This window comes from Bufo gargarizans, chromosome 2 (assembly GCF_014858855.1).
Source record: "Bufo gargarizans isolate SCDJY-AF-19 chromosome 2, ASM1485885v1, whole genome shotgun sequence".
NCBI lineage: Eukaryota > Metazoa > Chordata > Amphibia > Anura > Bufonidae > Bufo > Bufo gargarizans.
In genome coordinates this window covers 380,927,420-380,941,396 of record NC_058081.1, presented here as the reverse complement: position 1 = coordinate 380,941,396, position 13,977 = coordinate 380,927,420, and the positions used below count along the sequence as shown (strand labels likewise).

General features: G+C 43.8%; 1 protein-coding gene across 1 annotated transcript in view; it reads left to right on the top strand.

Moving 5' to 3' along the window:
• Window positions 1-13,977, top strand: part of ARHGAP26 (Rho GTPase activating protein 26) — a 380,080-nt gene that overhangs the window by 243,038 nt on the left and 123,065 nt on the right. The window contains exon 20 of the mRNA XM_044277261.1: window positions 10,136-10,171. Within this exon, the coding sequence (XP_044133196.1) occupies window positions 10,136-10,171 (36 nt within the window). The remainder of the gene's footprint in view (window positions 1-10,135; window positions 10,172-13,977) is intronic.

Here is a 13,977-nt window from a genome sequence, read left to right as displayed (position 1 = left end):
ATAAAAAACAGAATAAGTTTGGAAAGGTTCCCTTAGACTTAACAAATACAGTACAGATAATGGCCAGCTTAACTTCACTACATCTGCTGTCACCCATTGGGCTGTCTCTAGGTGAGCAAGAAAACGGAACAAATAGATGTGTAAAACATGACTACACGATTAGAGTACAAAACACATGGGAAAGTATGTTGCCAAAACATACTTCCTGCAAATCCTGCTCCATATCTACTGAGTCACCTAAATTTTGTAATGAAGGCAGGATCAGCACTCTCATATGTTATCTCTAAAAACAAACAGGATTTTGCAGGTAATTATGAAAAATATGTAAATAGATAAGTCTAGGTTAAGTACGTATGCATTTAAATCATGTTCAAGTAGTCGCAAAATGAAATATTTGTAAAGACAGAAATGTAGTGAATAAATTGACATTAAAGAGAAGCCACCCCTCCTATACTTCGCCTCTAACCAATAACTCAGCTTTTTAGAATATTTAGTGGGCATTTATGCTTTAGATCGCTGTTACGTAGGTCCTTGTAGGACAACCCCTTTAAGTTCTTTATAGTAAGTGTGATTATGGGAATATATGCTGTTATGTAAAAGATAATCTACAATTAAAGTTTCATAATTATCCATTATTTTTGTAGTTGGACAGATATGAGACTATAACTCTGGTTTTCTTTATGAAACATAACATCCTGATATTATAGTACATCAAATTTTAAGTAATATTTTTTTGTGTTTTCAGAAATGTGTGCAGCATGAGGAAACCGTTGCTTTTTAATTGAACCTTGAATGTTTTGCAAACATGTATTGTAAAGATAAACTTGTATGACCTGGGTTTAGCTCCCCCTTGCTTTGGCAGAAGTCCCAGTGCTGCCAGACATTCTAAAGTTAGGGGAACTTTTACATGCAAGCGGCTTAACAGGTTCTTACTGTACTAAAATGCATTATGACGGAGGAAACAATACATCAACTTGTATTGGCTGTATGGATATTATGCATTTATTTAATTTTTATGTTGTGCTGTACCTATACAATATCCAGCCTGATCTTATCGAAGACCTTACTAGAAGCAGTGGAGACATCAAGTGAAGTGGTGTTTTACTTGCAACGGTTTGGAATAGGACAGCAGCAGAGAACTGCTCCGGACAGATCCTGACCTCTGTCAGTGCACTCTATTGTCCCTAGCAGTATTTGCCAAATACCTAAGCTGAACCTCTACCTGGGGAACCTGAACGACTCTTTTTCAGCCACACTTTAGTGGGGGGACAGAGAATCTTTCCATAAACACAGCGGGGGAGATTTATCAAACTGGTGTAAAGTTGAACCTACCGTATTTTTCGCTTTATAAGATGCACTTTTCCCCCTCCAAGCCATGCGTCTTGTAAAGTGAATACTTCGCTGGCCGCTATGCTGCACAGCGCGGCCAGCGAAGTATCAGTGTGGAGGGAGGAGGCGGGGACACTCATGGCGGGGCCCGGTGCAGTGACTCTACTCTAATACACCGGGCCCCGCAACTGTTAAATACATTCAATCTGATCTATAGCTAACTGTATATGCTCTGTACGGTACTTACTGTAGTACCACAAGTATAGCATTAAAACGGCGCAGACCGGTATCTCCCTCGGTCATGCGCCGCCTGCCGCAGCTCCCTCCTCTTGCGCCGCCTGCCCCAGCTCCCTCTGTCATGCAGAGCCTGCCCCAGCTCCCTCTGAGGTTATTTTCTCCCAGGCTGTGAGCTCTGCGATGTGATTGGCCAGCGCTACAGCAGAACAAGGGCAGACTCTTTAAATAATAAATGCTATTTGCTGAACTGACACAACATCTTTACTGAAACTAGAAAATAGATATAAGGTTGTTGCAGGGCAAGTTTTCCAGTTGGGTAACTAGCACCAATCTGGCAGTGGGTGTGCCGTTTACTGGGCAGGTTACCTGTATCCTGTCAGTTCCATCACATGACCTGTCACATCATGATGCTTCTACTGATGAGTACCATTGGAACCATTCCTGAAAATGCTACTATTTCATCCCTGCTACTTCCACTAATCCTTGACTATTCTGTCGACTGCGACCTAGGGATCTTCCTGCAATAAAGTCCACATCTCCTTGCAGCAGTTAAGGTTTAATCAAGGCACTCCAGTATAGCCATCACCAAACTGATTGTAACATAGAGAAATTATATTTTGATATGTAATTGCAGAGTTAGGCTACTTTCACACTCGCTTTTGGTGCGGATCCGTCATGGATCTGCACAGACGGATCCATTCAGATAATACAACCATCTGCATCCGTTCAAAACGGATCTGTTTTTTTAATCTGTAACAAAGCCAAGGCGGATCCATCTTGAGCACCATTGAAAGTCAATGGGGGACGGATCCGTTTTCTATTGTGCCAGCTTGTGTCAGTGAAAACGGATCCATTCCCATTGACTTACATTGTACATTTGGCTCAGTTTCGTCAGACGAACACCAAAACATTGCAAGCAGAGCGGAATGCTGACAGAACGGAGGCAAACTGATGCATTCTGAGCGGATCCTTTTCCATTCAGAATGCATTAGGGCAAAACTGATCCATTTTGGACCGCTTGTCAGAGCCCTGAACGGATCTCACAAACGTAAAGCCAAAACACCTGTGTGAGAGTAGCCTTAGACTGGGATGTCTAGGGCACACCAGTAAAATGTATTTTGGGGGCCCATCATATGGATCCAAATATTATCTGCTCACACAGCAGCAAGATGTTACCAGATGATTGATTATGGGGTCTCTGAGAAGGCAGGTCTCTGGGAAAGGAGGATACTAGCTGTCTTGGCTCTGTACCTATAATTTATCTCAGCCACATGACCGTGTCTATAATAATAAACTAGGTAGTTTCTTAACCCCTTAATGACCACCCATATGCCTTCTCACAGCGGCCTGGTCTAAGCGCTGCACAGGTCCCCCTCAGATATCATGTCAAAGTCCCCTTGTGTGACTTATAAATAGTAAAAATAAAAGCACAGTTTTTCCACTGAAAAGCAAAATAAATAAAAATAAAATCCCCTCCATATGTTTGATTGATATCGCTGCATCGATAAGGATCCGCAGCACACAATTTCACAATACACAATTATACAATACAAAATCACGTAATTTATCCCGCATGGTGAACCCTCAACCACAGCAATACCAAATTTATATAGTTTTTATTAAATTTTTCTACTTTCCCCCAAAAATTTTTGCATCACCATTTTCTGACCGCCATACCTTTTTTACATTTCCATCTACAGAGCTATATGAGGGCTTGTTTTGTGCAGGGTGAACTGTAGTAATTATTGGTACCATTTTTGAGGTACATACTCATATGTTATTACTTTTGTACAATTTTGGGGTGGGTATAAGGTTAACAAAAAATTATGAATGACACTGTAGTAAGCCTTGTAGCCTCCAGCAGGCTCGAGGCTACCAAAAGTTACACTACCTTTTTCTTATCATGAGAGAGCCATTTTGGCCCTGGGTGGAAAGCCACGCTCAGCTGCAGTGGTCACAGATGACCGTTGTATCCCAGGTGTTAAATGACCGGGATCGGCATCATCGCTGATCCCCAGTCATTGAGATCGGGTGCATCACGCTGAGTTTTCTTTTTTCCCCTGCAGTAACTAGGGTTGGACGATATCAAAAATATTCAGACGATCGCGATAAATACCCGTTTAAAAGGAAAAAAAACAGGAGACGTTATACTGTATGGGGGGCCACAAGGAGACGTTATACTGTATGGGGGGCCTCAAGGAGACGTTATACTGTATGGGGGGCAGCCACAAGGAGACGTTATACTGTATGGGGGCGGCCACAAGGAGACGTTATACTGTATGGGGGCGGCCACAAGGAGACGTTATACTGTATGGGGGCAGCCACAAGGAGACGTTACACTGTATGGGGGGGCCACAAGACACTGTATGGGGGGGCCACAAGGAGGCGTTACACTGTATTAGGGGGCCACAAGGAGGCGTTACACTGTATGGGGGGGCCACAAGGAGGCGTTACACTGTATGGGGGGGCCACAAGGAGGCGTTACACTGTATGGGGGGGCCACAAGGAGGCGTTACACTGTATGGGGGGCCACAAGGAGGCGTTACACTGTATGGGGGCCACAAGGAGGCGTTACACTGTATGGGGGGCCACAAGGAGGCGTTATAATAAGGTCTTGTGGCCACAGACCACCATACATGCAGTAATACTTTGCGATATACCTTTCCCGCGGCTGCCTCACTTGTGTGCTCCGATTCTGACATTAGATGCCGGTGGGCAGAGATTTGAATATGGCAGCAAGGAGGAGGGAGAGCCGGGGCGGCCGCTGCAGGAAGTAGTAAGTTTATAATTTCGTCCAGAGACATCAGTACTCACACAGGGGATCGATTCGCCACATATACAATAGAGCCGAAGTAATGTAACGCTACACCGGCACTGGTGGGTGACGGACGGTGATGATGTCAGATGGTGGGTGGAGACTTGACTAAGGGAGGCGGAGCAAGAAGGAGCCAGGCCAGGAGCCAGAGGAAGCAATGGTACTCAGCGGCAGCGCTATGCACGGTGCAGGGGCGGGCGCACGTTTAGAAGCGGTCAGCGCACAATGTGCGCTGACCGCTTTGATGATGTCACAAAATACCGCAGTATTTTGGAAACAGCGATATCGCCATGTCGCCGTTTTTTTAATACCGCGGTATATCGCCCAACCCTAGCCGTAACCCATGAAACCAGGAATCTACAGTGTTCTATTTGTTCACTCTGAGCTCACGGTCAGGGGCCTCCATATCCAGCCCTGTGAGACGCGGGATTCTATCCAGCAAGAAGGCAGCGCACGCTGATTGGCTGCATACTGTATAGTCATGTGTGTTCTGTGAGAGCAGGAGAGAGCAACAGAGCATGCCGTCAACAGTAAGGAACTGTTACTTCACCAGCTCGAATGTAGTTGCGATTTATCTGATGTATTCTTAGGGAAACAAAAACTCTAAGGCCTCTTTCACATGGGCGTTGCGGGAAAAGATGCGAGTGCTGTGCGGGAACATGCGTGATTTTTGCACGCGAGTGCAAAGCGTTTTAATCCGCTTTGCACGCGCGTGAGAAAAATCTGTAGGTTTGGTACCCAGACCCGAACCCTGACTTCTTCACAGAAGATAGGGTTTGTGTACATTTTATTATTTTCCCTTATAACATGGTTATAAAGGAAAATAATGGCATTCTTAATACAGAATGCTTAGTAAAATAGGGAGGGAGAGGTTAAAAAAAAATTAATTAAACTCTCCTCCACCTCCACCATGGTGATGAGCGTAGTGACGTCCTCAAAGAAGAAGAAAGAAGACGAGCCGGGCTGCGCGAACAAGTGGATGAGGTGAGTTTAATTATTATTATTATTTTTTTTAACCCCTCCATCCCTAATTTACTTAGCATGCTGTATTAAGAATGCTATTATTTTCCCTTTATAACCATGTTATAAGGGAAAAAATAACAATCGGGTCCCCGACCCGATCGTCACCTAGCAACCATGCGTGAAAATCACACCGCATCCGCACTTTTTTTTCACGCAGCCCCATTCACTTCTATGAAGTGAGTGGGTCCGGATTCAGTGCGGATGCAATACGTTCACCTCGTGCATTGTACTCTCACGGAATTCTCGCCCCCGTGAAAGGCGCCTCTAATTATTTTTTTGTGATACCACATTTTGTGTTGCTGTAGTGCAGAGAACTAAGAATCTATTTTAGTTTTAAATGCCACATACTGTGGCACCTGGGAGTAATTATAATAGTGTTGTTTTTTTGTTTTTGTTTTTTTTCTCTCTAATGTTTAGGGACAAAGATGGAGAATGTTTTCCTAATATACTTTATTTTTTACTTTTCTATGTGAAACATTGCTTGAAAGTTTCCCCTTAGCAGTGCTTTCTAAAGGAGTGTTGCTAAGGCATATCCGTCTTCATAGTACAGCGCAGCTCTGACTATGAAGACGGCAGAGGTCAGTTCTTCCTCCATCTCCGGTAGGCTGGTCCAGCATGGAGCAGCCTGTCGGAGATGTCTGGATCTGGCACTGCTGGATGCTCCCTAACACTCGTCGGCACCCTTCACTTGGGGACTGGTGGAGATCTGACAGCAACCCGGCAAACATGCTGAGAATCAGCCAGCTGAAAAGCAAAGCATGCAGATGTTTTTGTCTATCCGATTCTCAGCATATTTGACGAGTTGCGGCAGGATCAACGCCGGTGCCCATTATAGTGAATGTGGCCAGATGGCTATGTGGTAGCTTCTGGCGATGCCAGAATTCAGCCTGCCAGATCTGAAAAAAAAAGGCAGTGTGAAAATAGCCTTACATTGATCAGGATGGCCAGTGCTTACAGTGAGTAATTCTCCTGTATCCACCTACGCACTAAATAACTAACTAGCCGCCCGGAGATATATGACAGCGGGCAGTAAACACTATTGAGGAGGAGGAGCGTATACTAGGAAAACATTTTCTATCCCTGTCCCTATACATAAAAAAAAATGCCAGTTACACTTTAACCTCCTAACAGCCTCATCAAAATTGTAAAAATGTTTTTTTTTTTATTGTTGATTTTTAATTTGTGTCCTAAGTATATATTGTTGACACACAACTCATGGGACTCGATAGCTTTTTAACCCCTTAGTGACATAACTAATTTTAGCCTTAACACCTTGCATTTACTGGGGAAGTCGGGTATTTAAATATGGCACCTGTTTGCAAATGCAGTGGACGCTATAGTCGCCAGATGCCTGCTGTTTTAAACAGCAGACACCTGGGGTTAATATCTGTGACTAGTGATAATGCTGGTCATAGACATTTAACCCTTCAGATGCTGTGGTCAAATGTGAACACAGCGTCTGAGAGCTGAAAACCCAGAAGCACTGCAACGCCTCCCCCTAGTGGTGATCAGGGGAGCCATTCATTCCCTGCAGCAGCCTCTGTCCCCCTGAAGGATCTGAGGCTGCCACAGCTATGTTTCTATGAACATGGTAAACTGCTCATAGACTCCAAAAATGCTAGGACACTCCTTTTTATTGCCATATTCTAACCCCATAAATTCCTTTAATTTTTGTAGGGCGATCTGTTGATCAAAAAATGAAAAAACTGCAATCGTCCTTTTTTCCCCAGTATGGCATTCACTAAACATGATGAATATGTTTATATTTTAATAGCTCTGGCATTTTAGGACGCTGTGATGCCTATGATCTTTACTTTTCATAATTTTTTTTTTTTTATTAATTTCACCCCCCCAGGGGTCTTGAACATGCGATCTTTAGATTACATTTCCAATATTCTACTATTCTACTGTGATTTTACACTGCAGTGTATGATTAATTCAGTCTCTTCATATGGAGCCCTGCCTCCCAGGCCTCCATAGGAATCACAGATCTAATACCATAGGTTTCCCGATTGTTGTGCGGGGAACTGTCCTGGCCTGGGAGTGCACTGCTCCTGGGGAAAGCTGCTTCAGATGCCTGATCATAATTGACCACAGCATCTGAGGGGGTTAAACGTCTGCCATCTGTGTGATTGCAGATATTAGCCCTGGGTGTCTGCTATCTGAAACAGCAGTCAACCAGCGGCTATGATGACTGCTCCAGGAAGGGCGCCATCTTTAAATACGCAGCATTGGCCGTACATGTACAGCAGATGTTGGGAAGAGGTTATGCACTTATTTTTGTTTTTCATTTTTAGTTTTCTTGTTTATATCTATTTATTGTAGTGATTGCTATACATCTTTTCCTACATTTTCTTCTAATGCTCAGTCATGGTTTATTGGGAATACATGATTTCTGTGTTCCCTACTGTCACCATAGGGCATAGGCCATTGATAAAGATAATCATATGGCAAACGCCAGAATAAATAGCGTGTTCATGATTTTTGTAATGCTGATGGCACTATGTATGTAGGTGTGCAGTGCATTCATACAGAGCACATAGATTCAGGACTTCTGCTTTACAGGATTGGAAAGGGGTTAAAATAGACGGTGTAGGATGTAGTTTCAGTGGAGAAGTGTGAAAAGACAGGATCATAAAGCAAGGATCTGGCTTATTCGTATTACCATGAGACTGTTTACAGTGGTTTTGAGAGTAGCTTTTAAATTTAAGTATGTGTTACTTGGGCAGATGGATTCAGACATGGGGCATTTGTTTCTAGTTTTGGATCTTTCTAAAGAGAAAAAGGCATGCCTAAAAAATACATACAGTTACAAAGCAAAAACTCATGATGCATGTTTGAATGTAATAACAGTAATCAACTGTTATGGCCAAACATGGTGTGAAGAGAGTGGAATAATAGACAGTAATGTAGAAGAGACCTGCATAGAACCGCAGCCATTCACAATGATCTCATCAGTGCCTAATGAAACAGCTGTGTGCTGACAGGGAAATATATATTGCCTGCTAAAGAACCAGTCATTTTCTTTAGCAAAATGCCCTCCAAATCCTAAATACCATAATCCTATGTGTAGCAGAAGATTGCGAAATGGTCACAATTGAAGGCATGATATTGTAAACTGAAGGGTGGTTCATCTTATTATATAAGTTATTTACATCATGGGCGAGTGCACCACTTCCTGTATGCAGTGTGCTTTTTATGGTTCTTAAAGAAATACGAAGACCTGCATTTGACATACCTCCTCATATTAGTTAAAGTGGAGCCAACAACCCCTTTGTTCTAGATCTGTGCCCCTGAACATAAAGGAAGACCTGTACACGGTCCCAAGGCTGCTCCTTTCCCAGCTGCTTCCGGTTCCTGCAGAGTCATGTAGTAGCTGGGTCCCGTGGCTGCTGAGGCCAATCAAGCCTCTGTGACCGCTAAGGCCTCTGGCTGCATCATCAAGAGACCTGGCTATTTCCTGGTCTTGTGTCACCAGAGGCAGCCAGGAACGGAGCAGCAATGGGGCAGTGACCAAATGAATATTCCTTTTTTATGTTCAGGGGGACAGGTCTGGACCAAAGGTGTTGTTGGCTCAAAGACAGGACAACCCCTTTAATTGTAATGTGTTCATGCAAACTGTTTAGACCTGCAGAGTTGGTAATGATCATATAACATATTTAGACAATAAAATATAGCATGCAGTTTATATCAGCCAGTGAGCGCAGTTTGGGTTTTGTGTACAAATGAATTACTGTTTGGGGTCTACACTGTGCAGTCTTAAAGGGGATGTCTCATTTGAGCAAATAGTATTTGTCATGTAGACAAAGTTAATACCAGGCACTTACTAATGTATTCTGATTTTCCATATTACCTCATTTGCTAGCTTGATATTTTTTTTCATCTCATTATACACTGCTCATATTCAGGGGTTATGACCACCCTGCAATCCAGCAGCGGTGGCTGTGCTTGCACACTAAAGAAAAAGGTGCCGGCCTCTGTAGTGGCCGGGACCGTGGGGGTCTCATAGGCTATTTCTTATAGTATGCATGCACAGCTGCCGCTGATGGATTGCAGGGTGGTCATAACCCCTGGATACAAGCAATGTGATAGGAATGAATCAAGCCAGAGGAGGCAATATGGACAATCACAATATATTAGTAAGTGGCTTGTATTAAAGTGGTTGTCTCACTTCAGTAAGTGGCATTTATCATGTAGAGAAAGTTAATACAAGCCACTTTCTAATATATTGTCATTATCTATATTGCTTCCTTTGCTGGCTGGATTCATTTTTCCATCACATTGTACACTGCTAGTTTCCATGGATACAGGCCACCCTGCAATCCATCAGCGGTGGTCATGCTTGCACAATATAGGTAAAAGCACTAGCCTATGTGCGTTCCTATGGTCCCGGCCGCCAGAGAGGCTGGTGCTTTTTCCTATAGGGTGCAAGCATGACCACCGCTGATGGATTGCCGGGTGGTCTGTAACCATGGAAACGAGCAGTGTATAATGTGAAAGAAAAATGAATCCAGACAGCGAAAAAAGCAATATGGACAATCACAATGCATTAGTAAATGGCTTGTATTAACTTTCTCTACATCATGCATGCCACTTACTAAAGTGAGACAACCCCTTTAACTTTCTCTATATGATAAATTCCATTTGCTGAAGTGAGACAACCCCTTTATCACTGGGTTTATATAATGGAGGGCATTGTGTTTCATGTTCCACCTTTGATGTCTTTTGCAGATCAAACTCAAAAAATATATCAGGCCTTTTGTCAAGGTAAGTGAGGGATATCAGGTTTTGTGGAAATAAATACTCTGTTGATTGAATTATTGTCTGACTTCTATTATTGTATTTCTTACTGTTAGGCCCCATGCACACGGCCGTGTTTCACAGCCGTGTGCGGGCCGTGGAACCGCGGCCTGGATCCCTCCTGAGAGCAGGAGCGCACGGCGTCACTGGTTGCTATGACGCCGTGCGCTCCCTGCTGCTGCCGCCGCAATACAGTAATACACTGGTATGATCTATACCAGTGTATTACTGTACTATGCCGGCAGCAGGGAGCGCACGGCGTCATAGCAACCAGTGACGCCGTGCGCTCCTGCTCTCAGGAGGGATCCAGGCCGCGGTTCCACGGCCCGCACACGGCTGTGAAACACGGCCGTGTGCATGGGGCCTTAGCTTGTAGATTTAGAATCCTCATTCATTGATGCACTTTAATGGCTGAAGGTGGCTATCTTCTCCTTAGAGCTGTATTTAGAATGCTCATTTTTCAGATAGCTTTTTCTTCCAACTTCCCCTACACTCGTGCAAGCTTGGCTCAGCTGAGTGTGCACATCTTGTCAATAGGGAGAGGAGAATAAAACCCTGCCAGACACATCTGACAGCGGTCTATTCCCCTTGAGTGCAAAAGGATGGGGAACGTTGAACGCCAAAATGCTTATACCTTATTCCTAATAAGGAACACCAACATCGGCACAGAAAAGATACTGAGTTATCACTTGGAGGAAGCAAGTTAAAATGGTATTGACACATGACATGCTTTATACTAAGAGAAATCCTATAGTATGTAGTCAGTCCATCAAATAATATGTTACAATATAGGACTGATGCAATGGCAAATAGATGGTAAACATGAGACTAGACAAAGTTAAGGTGCAGTACCAGTACTAAGATTCAGTTACCAGCTAGTAGTAATTCCCATAATGCTAACAATTAGTTAACACTAACTAAATAACAATGAAAAAAAGTTAACACAAATTTAGTTTGCACAAGGTATCTATGGATCCCAGATTGTGATGAATGACTCCAGAGTATTAAAGGGGTATTCCGGTTGTTTCACCCTCATGATAGGTGATAACTATTAGATTGGTGGGGGGGGGGGCGCCTATCGCTGGGACCCTTACCGATCACGAGAATGGAGGACATGTACTCCCTGCAGCCCCCCTGAAAAGAACAGAGCGGCCAGTGGCACATGCATGCTCCTGCTCTATTCATTTTAATGGGAGTTCCTGAGATAGCCAAGCGTTGTGCGCAGCTATCTCTGGAGCTCTCATATAAATTAATAGAGCAGCCACGTGCAACCAGCATCTCCGTTCATTTCAGGGGGGCTGCAGGATGAACGCGTCCTCTGTTCTTGTGATCAATGGGGGTCCCTCCCCCACTGTGAATAGGGGACAACTTGAATCAACCGGAATACTACTTTAAGGGGTGCTGTCAAATATTCTAGAGATTTATTCTCTTTGAGTCTAACTATATAGGTCGAGACCAGTAAGAGGGCAGTCTGGATCTAGGATCTTGCAATAATTGACTGCAGCTATGCAAATCTTTAAGAACAGCAAGGTGGACTTTTTGCCATGGACATTTAGCATGTTGATAGGAAAAAGAGTCTAGAGAATGACGTTTGATACCAGTACATCAGAAATTTTTGCTGAGTTTCTTTATAGGTGGTGCAAATAAAGGGCTTTGCAGCTCCATTCCATATAATTTCCTATCCGATTGTGGTGATAGTTTGTAATTAATTTGATTTTCAAATGTAGATGGCCTGATTGAAAAATGTCTTAAAGAGGACCTTTCATTGGTCCAAACATTGTGAACTAAGTATCATGACATATACAGCGGCACCCAGGGATCTCACTGCACTTACTATTATCCCTGGGCGCTGCTCCGTTCTCCCGTTATGTCCTCCGGTATGTTCGGGGACTTGTTATAGTAGGCGGAGTCTGCCCTTGTTCTGTTGGGCGTCTCCTTCTCCTAGGCTGTAGCGCTGGCCAATCGCATCGCAGAGCTCACAGCCTGGGAGGTTTTTTCTCCCAGGCTGTGAGCTCTGCGATGCGATTGGCCAGCGCTACAGCCTAGGAGAAGACGCCGAGCAGAACAAGGGCATTCTCCTCCTACTATAACCAAGTCCCCGAACATACCGGAGGACATAACGGGAGAACGGAGCGGCGCCCAGGGATAATAGTAAGTGCAGTGAGATCCCTGGGCACCGCTGTCACAATGTTTGGACCGATGAAATGTCCTCTTTAACCTTCTCCCGACCGCCTAACGCAGGGATGCGTCCTGCGGGCGGCCGGGTTATTCCTCCTTGGCGTATCATCCCGCGAGAGCCGAGATTTCGCGTGAACGCGCATGCGCGGTCGTTCACAGCGACGCGCGGCTGAGAAGTTAAACTACAGCCTGTCAGCTGCGATCATTCACTGGCAGGCTGTAGATGCGATTTTTTATTTTTTAACCCTAAAAAAGTATATTAGATGCTATTTTGTTAACAGCGTCTAATATACCTGCCACCTGGTCCTCTGGTGGTTCCTTTTGCTTGGATCGACCACCAGAGGACACAGGCAGCTGTAAGTAGCACCAATCACCACACTACACTACACCCCCCCTGTCACTTATTAACCCCTGATCACCCCATATAGACTCCCTGATCACCCCCCTGTCATTGATCACCCCCCTGTAAGGCTCCATTCAGACGTCCGTATGTGTTTTGCGCATCTGTCAAAACACGGACACCAGCAATGTGCTTTCCGCATTTTGTGGATCCACACATTGCCAGAACTATATAGAAAATGCCCTTTCTTGTCCGCAAGTTCTATAGGCTCTACAAAAAACGCCGTTTTTGCCCGATCAGGCCTGATCCAGTCCGCCCCACCGCAGTGACAGAATATTTTTTTTATATGATCACTGCAAAAACACCGTAAAATCGCTGCAGCACTATAAAGATCACTTTTGAGGGGCATGACGAGTTTATAGAAGATTATTTTTTTTGGGCACAAGTTAGCGGACATTTTTTTTTGTTTTTGTTTTTTCTTACAAAGTCTCATATTCCACTAACTTGTGACCAAAAATAAAATCTTACATGAACTCACCATACCCCTCACGGAATCCAAATGCTTGAAAATGCCCTGTCAAATCCTAAAGGTACTCATTGGAATTTGTGCCCCTTTGCTGGATGAGAGAAATATCTCTGTAAAATGACAACTTTGTATAAAAAAATGGGAAAAGTTGTCTTTTACAGAGATATTTATCTCACCTAGCATGTGTATATGTAAAAATACACCCCAAAACACATTTCCCTACTTCTTCTGAGTACGGCAAAACCACATGTGTAACACTTTTTTGCAGCCCAGGTGCACAAACGGGCCCAAATTCCAATGAGTATCTTTAGGATTTCACAGGGCATTTTTTACTCATTTGGATTCCAAACTACTTCTTACGCTTTAGGTCCCCTAAAATGCCAGAGCAGTATAAATACCCCACAAGTGACCCCATTTTGGAAAGAAGACACCCCAAGTCTTTTTGTGAGGGGCATGGCGAGTTCATGTAAAATTGTATTTTTTGTCACAAGCTAATGGAATATGAGACTTTGTAAGAAAAAAATAATATATAAATTCCAATTTTCGCTAACTTGTGACAAAAATAAAAACTTCCATGAACTCACTATGCCCATCAGCGAATACCTTAGGGTGTCTACTTTCCGAAATGGGGTCATTTGTGGGGTGTTTCTACTGTCTGGGCATTGTAGAACCTCAGGAAACATGACAGGTGCTCAGAAAGTCAAAGTGCGTAAATTAAATTTTTTTGCA